Here is an 18775-nt window from a genome sequence, read left to right on the forward strand (position 1 = left end):
TTAGTTAACCTAATGATCTTAGAATAATTTTTAATTGTTAAAATAGGTTAGAGGTAATATTTTGCATTTCTTTTACCCATAATTCAGTTAGTGAAGCTTGGGTAATACTTAACATGAGTTTTGCATATAAACTACAGTAATTATTTTCAACTTCAATAACATTACAAATAAGTTGCAGAATTTACAGTACAGTACAGTATTGTAGTGTGTAGTAATGTATCACCAGTATACTATACAGTACAGTATATAACTAATTCTTAGTCCAAAGAAACTATTTTGGTATGTTGTAAGTATTGTACATGTTCCTAGTGAATACAGTTCAACTCGACCCATTGCCAACTCGGCCCACATTCAACTCGGACCCTCAAATACCTACTCGGCCCACATCGAACTCAAACCATTTCGGATAACCAATTGAGCAATAATCTGAACAGATATTTTTCAACAGTTTTCTCCATCGAAAATTTAAACATAATGCCTGATAGTGACCAGTAATGAAGTTAGTAAGCAAATAGACAAGCTAAAGCCTAATACGTCACCAGGTCCCGATGAGATGTTTGTCAGAGTATTAAAGGAATGTAAGGAAAAGTTTAGTATGCCCTTAGCAAATTTGTTTAAAATGTCATTAAAAATGGATGTAGTACCAGAATCCTGGAGGATAGCGAATGTGATACCGATTTTTAAGAAGGGAGATAGATCTCTATAATCTAACTACCATCCAATCAGTTTAACATCAATTGTTGGCAAATTGCTGGAAATAATAATTTCAAACTATTCAAAATCACCTGGAGAAGCACAAATTACGAATGTGAATCATGGTTCATTGATCAAGTTCTACAAACATAAACTCATAAAATTCGTCCTTCATACCATCTGAACCCTCGGTATTTACTCATTCACACTCTTCGTATTTCAGACGTAAAACAAATCTCAAACTTATTCCTGAACCTCTAGTCAGCTACTTGTTAGAAGTGTGCAAGGTGGGCCGAGTTAGTAATGTGTGGACCCAGTTGGTTATTTAAGATGGGCCGAGTTGGAGGTACACCTTCCTAGCAACATAAGTAGCCTTGATACCGGTATGACTTTTGGTATTACTTGTACTGTACAGTATTATCGTTTTGGTCATCCAGCCATTTTTAGAATTTTAAGTTTTGGAATCAGTAGCTTAGACAATTCTAAGGCACATCTTTTCTATAGCATTTATTTTGCTCATGATTACTTTCAGAGAAAGTTGCAATTTTTTTTTTTGAAAACCATTATATTTTTTCTAAACGTATGTTGTTGTTATCACTGTCCCGGAGAGCTCCTGTGTGTTCGTGTGTTGGTTAGTACAGTATGCTGTATTACACCTGCATTAAAGTCTGACACATGCTCAGTTGTTTTTTTGGACATTAATTGGTGGGTTATAATTTTGGATCAACCAATCGCAGCTTGGTATAGACCCCGCCACCTGCTTGAATTTGATTTTTGTTCTAAGGTGGCTTCGTTATGCAATGGCTGTGATGTTAATTATTTCCAAGCCATTGCAAGATTTCACATAGAATATTATGGTAGGGATGGTGAGGTGTTGAAATTTCTCCACGAACACGGTGTTTTGCCATCTGAGGTTACTTGCACGAACTGTAACCAGCCCACTAGCTTTAAAGCTGACAAACACCTTTGATACTGTGGAAGGAGAATTGCTGCGACCTGTGGTTGATGAGGAGGAGGACCCCGATGAGCCCAATTCCGAGTCTTTTGGGTCAAATTAAGGTAAGTACACAGGTGGATAGGTTAGGTTAGATTGGGTGGGGTTAGGTTTGGTTAGGTTAGGTTTTGGATTATTATGATCTTCATTTCTATCACAAATTACTACTATTTAGTGTTTTTACCCACCAAAATCCCCTAGTTCCCACTGGGGGTCCCCGATTATTGTTGGATAAGGGGGGGGGGGGTTATCTCAAAAAATAGTGATTGGTGGTTGAAATGAAGGTTAGATTCGTTCAAAACACTTCAAAACTACCGGAAAAACATAATTTCAACTTCCAATAACCAAGAAAAAAAATGTGATGATCCCCCAAAAAAATGCCATTTTCTCTGAGAATAATAATCATGAGTGGGAGAAATGCACTTGAAGAAAAGTGTCTTAGAATTGTCTAAACTACTGATTCTAAAAATTAAAATCCTAAAAGTCTCTGGATGATCGAAATGATAATTTTACTGACATTTTTATTTTTTATTTCATTTTTTTTATAATTTTTTTACCGGATTAGCCCACCATAGCATAGGTCAGTGACCCACATGAGGGCCTGGGGTTAAAATTATAATAATAATAATGATAATAATAAAAATAAATAATTAATAGAAATTAATAAAAAATTATAATAAATATTGAATAAAAATATAATATTGTATAATAATAATAATAATAATAATAATAATAATAATAATAATAATAATAATAATAATAAAAAAGTCAATAGTGAGAAATGATATATGTGTGTGTTGTGTTGTCAAAGTAAGAGAAACAATTGAGACCCTGCAATTGTGTGTACATGAGGCAGAAAGTCAGATGAGCAACCTGGGACTTGGTCACAATTTTTGTGATGTCAAATGGCAGCAGGGTCTACCATAGACAATACATTATGCTTCCAATATCTTCCCAGGCAGTAGTACCTCCCTGTTTGGTAGCTGCCTACTACCTGACCCAAGTGTCCTCAAGTATTCCCAAGTGTCCTCGGGAGTGTAGCTTTAAGTTGAGGCAACAACTGCAGTGCCCATATGAATGTTTTCCTTTTGATAGAGTCAAAGTCAAGAGGCAATTTAAAGAAATTTACTTTGATGATTAAAAGTGAAGTAAATTATTGAAAATGTCTATAACCTGAATATACAGGACCTTATGTACCCCAGGACCAAGCCTGGGAAGATGGGTCATTCCACATAGTTGACTTTGACTCAGCAGCTCCTTTGAAATTTTTACGCTTTTTTTTTCTTCTGGGAATAGCCCACCTGGGCACAGGTCATCAACCCAGGTAGAATTCATGAGATGATTCCATGATTTCTGGAAAAAAAAATTGTTAAGAAGGTAATGTAAAGTACGGTAATTAGTTATATATTTTTTATTTTATAAACGGTAAACCTTTTGAATGATGACTTTTCCATACTGGATATTCCCGATAACAGATGTCTTTTTTGTATGGTATACTGTACTGTACTATGTCGTAGCAGTAATTAGCCAGTAAGATCCAGTACAGTACAGAGTATTGTATTGGGAAAATTGTCCATTATTGATCACGTGGTCAGTTGATGCATGCTGTAACTTGCTAGACTCAGCATGGCTGATATATTGTTTACAGGACAAAGCCAAACACACTGATGCTGTTGTGTAATTATTATTTATACTGTATATAGAGTTAATGCAAGTTACACTCTAATATTACCTCCAAGCACATTTTATTCAAAAATATTTATGTAGTGTACAGTATTTCATAAGTTACTATTTTTAATACAAACCCTCCAGGTCCTGTATTAACATGTTTAGATATACCAGTATTGTAAATCTGCATATTACATATTGGTGACTTCATCTTTCTTCTTATTCTTTCATGATCTTCATTGCTCTGTCTCTATCCTCTCTCAGGGAAGTATCACTATTCCTTAATTCTTTGTTAAATATTTTACTTAAAAAATTCATGCCATACCTTGTAGCTTGAGAGTAGCATGATTAAGCAAGACTTATTGTACTCATGTCTACCTTGGTCACTCTCACTAGTGTCTGAGATGAACCAGCAATGTGCATTAGTGTATAGATTTATATTGAAACATCTTAATATCTTATGGGTTTGTATTGAAAATTGTAATTTACAAAATACAAGTCCAGTATGTTAATACCTGTATAATGTACTTTTTAATTAAAATTGACAGAGGAAATATTAGTGTTCACTTCACATAAGCTGCAGTGTAGCAGTACAGGTAGTATACCCTATGTGTCCAAGGCAAACACAACACTCGTGTTATTACTAATGTTACTGTTGTACAGTACAGGGTGTACGTATACTGTACAGGCATCCCTCGGTGTCTGAATGAGGTAGGTTCTCTGAAAACCATTTGGTTATTGAAATTTGGGATAGCAAAAAATATAATACAGTAAATGGGAAAAATAGGGTTTGATTCCGTAACAAAAGCTCCCAATATTATACATAAAAGAATAAATTCGGTTCCCAAAAAACAAAACCCCTGATATTTGTTGACATTTTGAAGCAAAGCTTAATCTGTTTTGGTTTACCGTATACCTGTATACTGTACTGTACTCGAGTATAGTTTGAGTTTTTATGATAAAATTTTTATGCAAAAAGTAGGGGGTCGAACTATATATGTAGTGTATTATTGTGTGGTTAAAATTCATGCATTTTCATGGGTCACTGACAGTGAACAATAGCTACCCTGTACAGTACATGCTTGTGCTAGGCTAACCTTATCAATAAGCTCCTTTATCCTGGGCTTGCTTACTGTACCCCTAGATTCTTTCTTTATGTTGCTACATGAAGAGCAGAACCTCATTCACTATACTGTACTGTACTGTTTATATGCTGTTTTACATCTACAAATACCTGATAGTACTGTACAGATGAAGATTTACAGATCATTTTCTTTTCGTTTGCATCTCTTAGCATCGCTGGTGGCATTGTTTCCAAGTTAGACCTTGTCATCGTAGCCACATCCTCCTAGCCCTCTCTCTACCAGAATGAGCTATGTTATGGTTATTTTTCAATTAGTAATTCTGGATAGATATACAGTGACCCCTCGTTTAACAAACGCCTCGGTTAACGAACTGCCTTCCATAAGGATCTTCAATTCGGTTAACGAATTTCTTACGAACCGAACTCAACATGTTTTCGCTTGCACTGGCCAGGCAACCAGCTTTAGTATCAGTCCGCCAATACAGTAATCGGTTTTAGGGCATAAATTCCTTACTATTTTAGTAAATATCAAGAAGTTTATACTATTCAATAATTTTAAAAGTTTAATATTAACTTTTTTTAGTCATTTTAACAATTATTGAGCATAATTGAAGGTAAAGAAACTAGTTTCTGGCATGCCATCCAGCCTCTTAACACAGCAAACAGGCGTTAGTCTCTCTTTGTTTTCACTGGAGGTAACATCTTGCTTGAGACTCTCTTCAACTAAACGCTTTTTTTCTGTGTTTCCAAGCAAATTATTGGTCATTTTGAAATATATTTTACATATTGACAATACATAATGCAGTGCAGTGTTGATTTAAAGAAAATAATCTTGAAATACACCAAGAGAACTAAAATTTTATGGGTGAAATGGCGCCATGGGGTGACTTCTCTTCCACCCCAATGCCTTCTCTTCTTCCTTCTCCTCCTCCCCCATTCTAATTCCCATCATCATCATCATCCAGGAGCCTTCTACATACACACCTCAAAGTAAGTGAACTTTTCTACCATTTTTGTTGAATTTAGGAAATTTTCGGTGAGCTGGAACCAATTACCCAAAAACCCATTGAAACAATGGTTTCGGTTTTAATGAACTTTTCGGTTAATGAACGACCTTCTGGAACGGATTGAGTTCGTTAACCGAGGGGTCACTGTACAAAACTTTCTTCTTCTTTTTTTACTCACTTCCATGCAGAATGTGCAAAAAAATATAAATAATTATCATTACTTACGGAAAAAACATGAAGGGAATAAACGTATTTTAGTGTGCAAGAGTTAGTGCACTGAGTGTGGTAGGGGGAGCACGGGTGCTAGGGGTAGTCAGAGAGAGTGTAGCTGCCTTGCTATGGTGAGCGTCAGGCGGCCAGCGTTCCTAAGACTGACTTAGTGTGTACATTAAACATGTACTGTATCCTTTTTTTTATGCTTTCATTATTGCTATTTACTGTAAATACTTTCCTTATTGCTGATTATATGCCTACAATTTAAGTTTTGATGTTACCGTGTACAGATAAAGCTACTTTTAGGGGCGAGTCTAGCAAATTTTATGAATACAGGTAGCAGTTTGAAAATGGTGGGAATTCAGTTTTATATCTGGTAGCACTTGATAGCATTAGCTGTTGTGGTAGCACTTGGTGAGAATCTGGTGTCTTTCAATAAAATGTTGTATATGTAGGATTCTAATTACAGTATAGTCTGGTTTTACGCGGATATTTCTTACGCGGAATGCCATTTACGCGGCACCTATCAGAAGAGATAATTATTCTTTACACGGTAAATTCCATCATATACGCGGCAAGCAGCAGGGTAAGGTGCTGGATGCTGATGTCAGACTCGCGCCGGTGACGTTGCAGACTGTGATTGGGCCACGTATCCTTACCACCCACGCACCCCCTCTGCCGCGTGCGGTGATTGGGCTAGTTATCCTTGCCACCCCCGCCACCCACGCTCTCCACGCCGCGTCAGTCTCACTGTCTCCGCGTATATTCACTCGTGCCCAGGAACCAGTGCTTTTTTTTCTTTCTACACAATGGCTTCCGCTGGACCCCCACCACCCCCGAGAAGCCCTGAACTACCTGGCCCAAGCCGCGCCAAGCCCAAGAAGGTGCGACGTGCCTTAAGCTATGAGGTGAGGTACAAGATTGTCCAGGAGTTAGAAAAAGGCACGAGACAGGTAGATCTGGCCAGACAATATGGAGTGAATGAATCGACGATCCTCACTATCAAGAAGGATGCCGGCAAAATCAATGGACACATGAACATTACCAAGTCTGTAGGTCCCTCGCTGGTGAAATATTGCCACAATAAGGTGCTGCTGAAGACAGAGAGTTTGTTGGTAAGCTACATTAATTGTCAGTCAAGAAGGAACATGGCGGTCGACACTCGGGCACTGCAGGACTATGCCCGGGACCTCTACACAGCAGTAGCAAGAAAAATTGGGGTTGCGGAGCCCAAGCCCCTCAGTGCTTCCGCTGTGTGGCTGCAAGGTTTTAAACGACGCAACAAGATCACAAATATTGAGATAGTCGGAGAAGGAACAAGTGCCGACCGTGTGCCCAGCCATCTCTTCTACTAACGTAAGTGTTAAAAAACCTAATATTATTGATATTTCTCTTATATATTAATTGTGTGTGCATACCATCACAAAATTAAGATGTTATTTTACTACAAAGTACGTATTGTGTCGGCGATAGCCAAAAAAAAAGGGTAGCCTGGCGGTCGGCCCAGTCTCTATTTCAATTAATCCCATAGGTTCTGTTATTTTATTTACGCGTTTCGCTATATACGCGGACCTCCATGGGTTTAACTAACCGCGTAAAACCAGACTATACTGTACTAGTACAGTACAGTATTTCTCAAAAGCTAGGGTTGAATTATACATGTGGTTTATAAAAAAAATCAGGGTTCAAACTGTACATGAGATAGGCTTATACAAAAGTATATATGGGACAGTATTCTTGTGGTTTACACAACTACTAAACCATTATTAAAGGTTTTATACCCAAAAAATGGTTATTAATTGAATAAAATACGTATACGGTACAGTAGTCTCCCCATTAGGTGGAATCCCTGGTTCCGAGAGCTCTCCAAATAGCCAGAATGGATTTGCAGCCTACCGGGATATTCCAGGAAAATTTTCTCCATTCCGGGTATGGGAATGAGTTTTCGAGGATGAACTCATGCGCATTTTCTGGAAAAATTCCAAGAAAATCTCTCCAGTTCTCTCTGTTGTGGGCATTGAAATTTTTTTGGGGGGGGGAGTTCCAAGAGATTGCATCATGCTCCGACTTGATCCCATATGCCGGGTGTTTGGGTGGGCTAGATGCTTGTATTATGGTGTGAAAGGAGAGTAAATGACTTCTCTATTTTGTAATGAATCCCTAATTTCTCAAAGTGATACAGGGTATCTAGTTTCAGAGATTGCACTGGGGTGCACGATGACAGAATCGGATGCAGTGGTACGCGTATCTGTTGCTCGTCTGGCAGTGGTAACTGTCTCCTTACCCCTGGGAGCTTTCTTCCTTTGTATTTACTTGTCTCTGAGGTTCAACTTTGATTTATCAACTGCTACCCACTGTGGGGTAAGTTAACTTTTACTTTACTGTATTTATAATCTCTATGTTTTTAATTACTGTACAGTATGTCATTACTCTTTAAGAACTACCTGTATTTTTCTGTGCATTTACAGTACAGTATTGTTTCATTAGGTTTAGTAGGGTAATAGATTTAAAAATAGTTCAGTACTTTTAGCCTCACAGCAGGCCCCTAGTACTGTGAGGCATGTAGACCCCTAGTACTGTGAGACATATAGTCTGCTAGTGTTGTGAGACATGTAGGTCCCTAGTACTGTGAGGTATGCTGGCCCCTAGTACTGTGAGGTATGCAGGCCTCTAGTACTACTGTGAGACATGCAGGCCCCTAGTATTGTGAGGGATGTAGATCCCTAGTACTACTGTGAGACATGCTGGCCCCTAGTACTGTAAGACATGTGGCCTCTAGTACTGTGTGAGGCATGCAGACCCCTAGTATTACTGTGAGACATGCTGGCCCCTAGTACTGTAAGACATGTTGTCCTCTAGTACTGTGTGAGGCATGCAGACCCCTAGTATTACTGTGAGACATGCTGGCCCCTAGTACTGTGAGATATGTTGGCCCCTAGTACTGTGTGAGACATGCTGGCCCATAGTAATGTGTGAGGCATGCAGACCCCTAGTACTGTGAGATATGTTGGCCCTTAGTGCTGTGTGAGGCATGCTGGCCCCCTAGTATTGTGCGAGGCATGCTGGCCCCCTAGTATTGTGCGAGGCATGCTGGCCCCCTAGTATTGTGCGAGGCATGCAGGGCCCTAGTACTGTGAGACATGCTGGCCCCTAGTACTGTGAGGTATGTTGGCCCCTAGTACTGTACTGTGAGACATGTTGGCCCCTAGTACTGTACTGTGAGTCATGCAGTCTTACCTAACTTTGAGACATATCATTGTTTCTTGCTTTTTATCCCATTCAACCCCATTTTTTTTTCCTCTTCACTCCTCAGTTACTTCCTCTGCTGCACTCTGATGGTCCCACAGGGCATCTGGTGCTGGGCAAGGAACAGTACATATAAAAGCCTAACCTTGCTGATCAACAATACGGTTTGATAGTGTAGTAATGAACTGAACCTTAAAGTCTGTCAGGTGGGAGCTTCATAATGTTTATAGTGAGGGAGATAAATGCAGGATTTCTTTCCCCAGAGAGGAAGATGTGAGTTGGAGATTACAGGGAAATTTTGGTAGTGATGAATTAATCATTTTTTTTTTTTTTACACAGGCTTGGATAATGGCCTCATCCAAAATGTGGGGATGAGTCTTAATAACACCTTAGGCAAAATGTTGAGGAGATATAACATATATTTGATCATACTGTATCAAGACTCTGTGGTATAATATAGAAAACATCTGGACAATATTCTAGTTGTACAATTTTTGAGCCAACTTCAGTAGAGAAGAAAGTTATGAATACAGGTGTTTACCTTGACTCTGAGGTGAAGGTAGTTGTGTATCCTTTTGGCTACTAGGACATTGTCTAAGAGATGCTAGATCCTGGACAAAAACATCACGAAACCTCAGCTGGTGGACAATAAGTACATCACTTTAGGGATATATGTGAATCCATACCTTTACTACAGTTTGGGTAGATGGAGGCTGCTTTTACAGATTCACAGTACAGGTAATGAGGAATATAGTTTATTTTAAAATGTTAACAATATCCTTAGTGGCATTAGCACCTTAGATGCATTCACATTACTTAAGACCATAGCAAAATATAACATAATTAACCCCTTGTGTATGGGGTCACCTCTCAGCTGAATAAAGTCATCTGGCATTAGTCAAATAAAGTATTAAAAGTGGAGTGGTTAAAGTTTGATTCAGCAGAAGCTGAAGAAATGTTGATATGACTAGAGGGGTTAAGTAAGTAAGTAAAGAACTATTTTTTTGTACTGGAGGGTTTGGCATCAATACTTAAGGAGTAAATTTTTTCGCCAGATTTTTTTCATTATGGTGCAGTGGCCATAATAAAGAGCAAACACAAATTATTCCTTTATTTGCTGTGATTTACTAATTCCTACTGTTGTAATGATTGTGTTTTGCTTTAATTTTCCCATTCACAACAAGGCCTCAAGTACTGTACTGTATTTTTGGTTTATTTGGAGCACTGCACATAACCTAATGTTTTCAGAGAAATAAATAATATGTATTGATATCTTTTATTTTATTACACGATTTCATTCCCATCAGGTTCCAAACTACCTTCCATCAATATCTTCTGCTATTGGCGAGTTTGTTCCCCAACGGTACATATGGAGAGCAGCAATTGCCGTCCACTGTGCTCCTCGGTTTTTGGTAGCCTCAATGTATTACAGCTTTATGAATCGAATTCTGCCTAATGTTGCCTTCTATAGAGTAAGTTGTGATTTATTCTTTGTCTCTGTGAGTATACATTTTACCCATTGCAATAGATTTTCAATATTTACCTCAAATGGAGAGAGACTGTTGACAAAAGCATAATACTGTATTGTACAGTATACTTGCAAAATTTCTACAATGTATTCATATTACAGTACCTTCCTAGAAATCTAACATTAGTTCTAGTTTTGATATTGTGTTGTAATATGTAAGACTTTACACATTACTGCTCACTGTAACCTGCAAGAAGACTTCTGTCTGAGATTAGATCATTTACATACTTGCACTCATCAGTGATCTCTGTATGGAAATAGGTTTAATCTAATTATTAACACTCATGTGTTAACATTTGTTAAAATTATCAGTATTGTGCTATTACATGTACTCACACCAGTGTACAATAATACCTGTACATAATTACCCAATATTTATAATGTAACCTGTACTTGTAGATAATATAATCTCTGAAAAGTGTATGATAGTGTGTACTATAATTCACATACAGTAAAACCCTCAATAACTTGGCATATACTATGGGGCTCTGGCCTTGTCGAGTTATCCCAAATTTCGACTTATCGAGACACTTTCCCCCCTCCTACAAAAATACAACAATAAAAAATTATCAACCCATATACTGTATGTGTACATGTAATTAGTAAATGTAAAAACGTAACACTTAACAGCACTGCAGGCGAAGAATGAAGCAGCATCATAGTAGGTGACACAGATGCATGGTAGGTGACAGAGGTATGGTAGGTGACACAGAGGCATGGTAGGTGACACAGAGGAATGGTCGGTGATGCAGGTGGCCAGTTATGCCAAGATTTTCCCAGATAATTTTATATATCAGCATTTCCAGAGTTACACTATAATACATTCCGAGTTATAAGAAATTCCGAGTTATCAAGGGTTTACTGTACTGTACCCAGTAAATCATTGTGGTGCAATCTTTTGAAACTCTCGACTCCACAATATATTCTATATATAATTCCTTCCTTTCAGAGGATTGTCAGTGATTTTGTTAAAAGATCTATTACATTATTACTGTATATATAAATTAGCATTTAACCAGAATTGATAGTGTAAACTCAACATTTTGTCAAACTTCCTGGGAACCATTCCCCAGGTACCTTTTAATAGCTGAAGGTACAGTACTGTATTACACTGGTGGTGCTATGCAAAGTTTTTCTTATTTCTACAACAAACTCTTGATTGATTTAGAGTTAGGCCAGTGTATTGGTGGTTCAGTGAGTTATGATGCTAAGTTCTGAAACAAGACATAAGTATTGCCATCCTCCATGCCATGCCATTTGTATTGTCAGTCATTAAATTTAGAAAACACTTTTCTTTTTCAAGGTTTTATTTAATTATTTCATAACATCCAGCCCCAAATAACTGCACAAACTCCGTGTTTATTGTTAATCTCCTTGCAGAAAAAGTGAAAAACTACAAACTAGAATTTTTTTTTTTCAGAAATTTATAGAATTAGCCTTTGTATTATAATGACTTCATTGACAATACTGTACGGTACTCTGTTTAGCATACTGTATGTAGGCCCATATTAATCACCCATTGTAATGCAGTACTGGTACTGTAAGTATATTTATTGTACTATTGGTGATTACAAGTGCTGTATTGTCTATAACCCAATATTAACTGTATCTTAACCTACATACAGATACACAGCCATAGTCTGGATTCCATATTTTCCTGTTATAAGTGTGTTCAAAATATTTACTTCTTTATACCATTTTTTATAATATATTTTTCCCAGACAATAAAAGTCATCCTTTTTTCCAATTCTACAGTATTCATACAAACTATAAACTAGAATTGTTTTCACTTTAACACATTATATTCTCCTACAAAATGTCCTTTTCATATTATACACAAAACCAGTTTGCCATTTTATGTGACTTTAGATTACTGCACCTGCTTGCTAAAAGCATTACTTTTTACATTTGAATGTTTTGTAGTTGTACTTTGTTAACGTTGCTGCATCCATCTACCCACCTTGTGCACAGTTTGCTTGAACATTTTTTACTATCACAGGACCTTCTTTAAGCATCATGAATGGATCCAGACCAAGAGCTTTACAGTACAATACGTATTTACTGTTTGTTGACACTAACCCATCTCCTTACTCCTGATCTCTTGCACTCATTCACAATTCTTATTTCTCAGAAGCATTTTGTTTAAGTTTTTATATGAAGTACAGTATATTGTTTTACTTCACAGAATGCAGTGAAAGTTACCACGTTGCTGAATGTAGTGGAAAATGTTGCTCTTCTCAGTCTTTCATTTGTCTCGTCCAAGGAAAATTATGGTAAGTATATTATCTCTCAGACTTTTATCCAGGTTTCTGCCAAGGTTTTAGTCATTATTTCTTCAATAGAGGGGCTTATAAAGGTGTTGTTGACACATATCTTTTTCCAGCGCCCAATTTCTTGCATTTGCCTTAGCACCCTGTGTAACTGATAGATTATGGCAGGACTGTATTTGTCATTCTCCTTGCTGGTGAACACCCCCATGATACTGATGATCTGGTGTTTATATACTGTACTTTGCTACTTATTTTCATAAAACTAAAATGAAGTATTAAATTATTAATTATTTTAATCCTTAATTTGCCTAACTTTCAGTAGACTAAGTTACTTCAAGGTCAATTTAAGTGACCAGCCTAAAGTGGACAAGAACTTATGTTTTACTTTTGGTGTTGAAACAAATGTTGACCCTTTATATTTATGGTTTATATCACTAATAAAACACAACACTATCACCACATTTGATCATTTAATGGTACTGTACTGAGTCACCTTCCAGACAACTAGTCTCTGTGACCTGTTCCTGAGGGGAAGTTGAGTGTGTGTCATGATAAGTTTATTGTCTTTTTCAGGTTTTATACTAATGCAATATGTTACTTTCACCATGCTTGATGTGCATGATCATCTGAATAACACAAAACATCTATTTTGAAAAGATTGGTCACTGACTTGCTTTGGGAAAAATTAGGTCACCAGACTTCATGGGCATGATCATCTAATGACACTTTTCACCTTTCTGAGAGAAAGGTCACTGTGACCAATTTTTGGGGTCTTACACTAATGCAACTTGTTACTATCACTAAACTTCATAGCCTTGACTGTCTAATGATACCATAGTACTGTACATTTCCTCAAATCTGAGTGCCTGACTTAAATTTGGAGAAATTAGTTACATTAATTTTTAAGGTCAACATATTTCAGTCGCCAAATTTCTTGTAAATCATTGGCTAATGACATCTTTTTACTTCCCTAAAAGAAAGCACACAGTGGGAAAAAGGTTCCAATAAGCAAACTCTGTTGTCTGTAGATAATTTGTTTTAGCTACTCTATATTTAATCTACTTTTAAATTCATTCCAGTTTCCACTACATGATAGTTCTGTCTGACATAACTTTTCCACATCAGCCTGAACTGAATCTTATTAAATTCAGGGTTTCACTTCTGACCTGACCTGACCTCACCTCCCCTGACATAAATTACCCTTATGGATTATGCTTAAGGAGTTTCAATATACAGTAACTATACTTAATACTGTTTCTGTCATCCCTTGTGTTTGGTCCTTCTCAAATGAACCTTTTTAGTCACTCCTTCTACATTCATTCTTGACACAAGCTATGCCATGTGTACTAAACTTATACCCTTATTCTTCAGCTACTGTTTACCAGCAGGGGTATACAGTACTTTTATTTAAAAAAATTAGTCATGTTTAAAAGCTCTCAGCAGTATTTACATGGGTAAGTGTAGGAGTAGTATGTAGTTATAAAAGGTGGATTCTGTTACTCTCTTGCAAAAACTATTTTTGGGGTTTTCTAAATATTAGGAGGGGGTTTATAGGCCCAGTCATGTTAGGTGGATAGTCTTTCAAAGTTGAGTATGTAGAACATATCACCTGTGCAGGCCTGTTGCATCTATAGTCAATGTCATGAATTATTTATACTGCATATTATTATTGTTATACAGTCTCTCCTCGACTTACAACAGGGTTCTGTCCTGACGACCAGGTCGTAAGTCGAAAAGGCGAAAATAATACATAGAAATTCTAAAATGGGTGTCTCTTTTTCTTCTCAGCACCACGAGAACTCTCACTTTTACGCTTGCCAGCCATTTTAAAGGGAATTACAAATGAAAGTTTTGTCACAAGACAGCGCGATCACTAACGTCGGGACTCGAAAATACGTACAGTGTAATGTGAAAAATATTTTATACAACCATGGCCGTCGTATGTCCGGGTTGTCGTAAGTTGAGAGACTGTATTCTAAAGAAAGTTCAGACAGTGCTGAACAAGGTTGCCTGTTTTTGCTCTCCCACTGTGGACTCCCACTACCCGATTCTTGATTGAGCTGCATTGGCTTCCAATTAAAGCTAGGTTAGAGTTCAAACTGTACCTAATGATTTTTAAGTCAATTATGTTTGGTGAGTTTAAGTTTAAGTATTTGGCCATCCTACTAAATTCTTTGACTACATGTTATGAAATGATTATAAAGTTGTGATGATTCCTCGCACCTTGAGGAGCCTAGAGCAGTTTGGGAATGTGCTTTTGCTGCTTGATCCTTTTCCTATACACCAGTCAGATTGTACAATGAGTTGCCTGCATCCATGAAGCAGCTGACTTTTGTGCAGGCCTTTAAGAAATAACTTAAGACCATTATTTTTGTTTAAATTCTATAATCCTAAAGAGGGTACGGTGATGAAAAATTACAGGGTTAAGGAAGTGTTACAACTTAAGTACTGTACAGTATATACAAATGACACGAGTAAAACTGTCATGTTTTTCATTTTTTTGTGGTACAGTACCTCTACAGTACTGTTCAGTATTTCTTTTTATTCTCAGGTCCTTGACTTTGTAGTGGGTCGAGCACTAGTGAATACAGTACTTCAGAAGAACTGCCACTTATGAGAAACAGAACACCAGCTATTATTATTATTATTATTATTATTATTATTATTATTATTATTATTATTATTATTATTATTATTATTATTATTATCATCATTATTTTATTTTACCATTTTCAGATGTTCACAAGGTATCTTTCATCTTGTTCATGGTGTGTAGTGAGCTTTACATGGTGCTTACCTGTCTCCTACTTAAAGATAATGCAAGGAGATTCACTACTCCTCTGGAACGTCTAGCCTTCGTCAAAAAGGTAAGATTTTCATTGTGTAGTTATACTGTAGTTAATTTATACTATTTTGTCTAATCAGGTTGATTATCTTTTGCATGTATGTGAAAAAAGTTAATAATTTATTAGAAGATTTAACACAATTGTTAGGTGAGGTCAAAAGCATAATAGAGTACAGTACAAACATACCTCTTAGAACACTGTACATAATGCCCATTGTCCTTGATAAAATTTTTGACATAAAAAATAAATTATTAAAGTCTATAAAACAGCTAAAAATTTGTCCGCAAGAACATGCAACATGCAGTGCTCTCCTTTTGTTCTCTGAGCCACGCACTTAGTCAGTGAGAGTGGCTTAGACTGATTACCACTCGGCTTTCTCTTGGCCTTAATGAAGGAATGTGCAGAGCAATTTATGCTAGTGTAAGATTATTATTCCATTAAGTGCGAAAAAAGTTATTCATTCTCTCTCCTTGATTATGGAATCACTTTAAAAGCTGTTGACCATGTGGGCATCACCAAATACAGCAGACTGTTCTGTTAAGTATTACAGGTGATACAGAGTAAAGCTTTTTTTATTTTGTTTTGTTTTACTTATGGTTTCTTCATAAAATATAATACAATGTCGTACGTACACTTTTATAATACTGTACAAAGCACTCATTTGTTAAGTTTGTCTCCTCTTTCTCTCTCTTCACTCTCACCTACATGCATCCTCATCATATCACATGTATCTCAAAGGGAAATTAGTTTCACTTAACAGGATTTCACTTACCATTGTACTTCTCTGGAACATATTTACTGTATTAATGAGGAATGACTGTACCTATTGTACATTAAATTATGTGATGACTTTAATGGTGTACCTGTACTCAATTCCTTTTAATAAAAAATTTGTTTTATTTCTTTGAACATAACTTGTAGGTTTTAGAAAAAGGATTATGCCAGTTTAGGAATATAAAATGGATGTAAACATTCCAAACTTCCCAGAATTAGTCCTTCAAGTTCATGTTGGTGAAAGTCAAAATTTTACCTCTATGACCTCTGATACAGACTGAAGTTGGGTCCAGCATTATACAGTGGAGTTGTGATAATTTACGAAATACAAATTCACGTTCTTAAATTCACAGGTATTGTACTTCTGTTACTATCTCTCTTTTAAATTTTGCTGTAAAAAATTCATAATTTGTGGCTGTGCTCCGACTGCCACAGTGTTTATTTGTACAGAGTATTTACATAAGAGACCATTAAAATTTTGGAAATATCATTTCAGTGCTCTTATGTTACTTAAAAAACAAAGAAAGTATAATGTAAAACTACTGTATAAAATAAGAAAAAAATGAGGAGTGGAATGAATTCTTTATGAGGGAGGTAGGGTGGCTGGCTGGCTGGACTCAACAGAAATTCCCCTAGCCATGACCTCTTAATAACAACATTATACAGTTTCACCTCAATTCCCACATTATTTAAGTTCATTTGGTGCCCGGTCAATAAAAAATTATTGTAAAATACTGTAATCGGTTTTATTAAAAAAAAAACGTCCCACATTCACCCACTGATGAGTTATTGAGTTCGTATTAAATTCCTGGTGTTTGTTTACATCATAGGCAAACAGTTGACCAGCCATGCCAACCCTGGAAGAGGATGATTATGAGAAGGGAAGGAGCTGTTTATGCAATATAGAACTACTTTTTGTACATTATCTATGTGTGACTGTACAGTATTTTTTTTATGTATTATGTACAGTATTTATGTAGTGTTTATTATAGCTGTTTTGGAACATTTTATTTGTATTTTTTGGCATCTGGAATGAAACTAATTATTTCCATATACAATGGACCCTCGGTTAACGAACGGTTCGGTTAACGAAATTTCGGTTAATGAATTTCCTTCCATAAGAATCTTCAATTCGGTTAACGAACAAAAATTTGATTAACGAAATCCTTACGAACATCACGTTTTGTTGTGAGCATCAGCTGATCAGCTGATCTGCTAGTCTGCCAATTCAGTAATCTGTTCTATGTTTACATTCGTTTCCAGTGGAGTAAATATCAATAAAGTTGTGCTCTTTAATATTTTTGCCTTTTTTTATACAGTATAGTCTGCATTTACGCGGTCAATTGAACCCGTGGAGGTCTGCGTAAAATGAGAAACGCGTGAATGAAATAACAGAACATACGGGATTAATTGAAATAGAGACTGGGCCGACTCCCAAACTCCACTTTTTCCGACACAATACGTACCTTGTGGTAAAAATAACAAAATAATTTTATGATGGTATTGCTACACACATAATATCTAAATAAAAAACTACAAATCTAAAGGTGTTTAACACTTATGTTAGTAGAAGAGATGGGTCGGCACACGTGGATGGCGGCTGGTTCCGAGGCAGAGGGCAGATTAGTTGCCCTCCGGTGAATCACTTTCACTACTCGCAAAGGTTTGCAGGGCCTCCCAGACAAACCCCTCAAAGTCCATATCCTCACTGTCACTATCACTGACTTGGGCTGGCTGTGGTTGTGGTGGGTTGCGGGCGAAGAAGTCCTTAATACTACGTTGACGACTAGCATTGATGTTGTCGAGATAGATCTGGATATACGGGTCCATAACTTTCAACAGATGGTTATTAGACACTTTATACCGATGCTTGTCTGGGTCGTTGTCAAGGATGAGCTTAATTTTCTCCCCCTACTCGATGATTTCCTTCACATAATCATGGCTTGGTCCAGGTAATTCAAGGTTTTTCTGGGGTGGTGGGGGTCCAGCGTAAGCCATTGTGAGGGGAATAGCGGGCACAAGAGAGAACTGTATACGCTGACAGAGAACAATGAGACTGGCCCGGCTAGGTCAGCGACTTCTGGTGGCAGGGCACGTCATGTTACATTAGACCAATCACAGCTAGCGGCAGAGGGAATGCGTGGGTGGTAAGGATGCGTGGCCCAATCACAGTCCGATACGTCATATGACGTCAGCGATAACGTAAGAGCGACCTAATGCGCACCCCTCACCGCGCCGCTTCCCACGTATGGTCAAGAATGGACCGCGTGAGTAAAAAATGGCGCGTCTGGATCTCTCCAGCCGCTCGCTGCATAAATGATGAAATTCACCGCGTAATTAAAACATTTCATTCTGGCAAGGCACCGCGTAAATGACCAAAGGCGTAAACAAAAACCGCGTAAATCCATTTATTTAACATGCTGATAATATATGCAGTACAGGGAAATAGTTT

At 37.2% G+C, this 18775-nt stretch overlaps 1 protein-coding gene across 3 annotated transcripts in view; it reads left to right on the forward strand.

The window, feature by feature from the left end:
• Nucleotides 1–18775, forward strand: part of LOC121877393 (post-GPI attachment to proteins factor 2-like) — a 43097-nt gene that overhangs the window by 2402 nt on the left and 21920 nt on the right. For 2 of the 3 annotated variants that reach the window (XM_042383137.1, XM_042383138.1), the window contains exons 2-5: nucleotides 7851–8020; nucleotides 10213–10377; nucleotides 12619–12706; nucleotides 15440–15570. In XM_042383137.1, the coding sequence (XP_042239071.1) occupies nucleotides 7851–8020; nucleotides 10213–10377; nucleotides 12619–12706; nucleotides 15440–15570 (554 nt within the window). The remainder of the gene's footprint in view (nucleotides 1–7850; nucleotides 8021–10212; nucleotides 10378–12618; nucleotides 12707–15439; nucleotides 15571–18775) is intronic. The other variant, XM_042383139.1, reaches the window with a different exon arrangement.

Source organism: Homarus americanus, unplaced genomic scaffold (genome assembly GCF_018991925.1).
Source record: "Homarus americanus isolate GMGI-L3 unplaced genomic scaffold, GMGI_Hamer_2.0 scaffold367, whole genome shotgun sequence".
Classification (NCBI taxonomy): Eukaryota; Metazoa; Arthropoda; class Malacostraca; order Decapoda; family Nephropidae; genus Homarus; species Homarus americanus.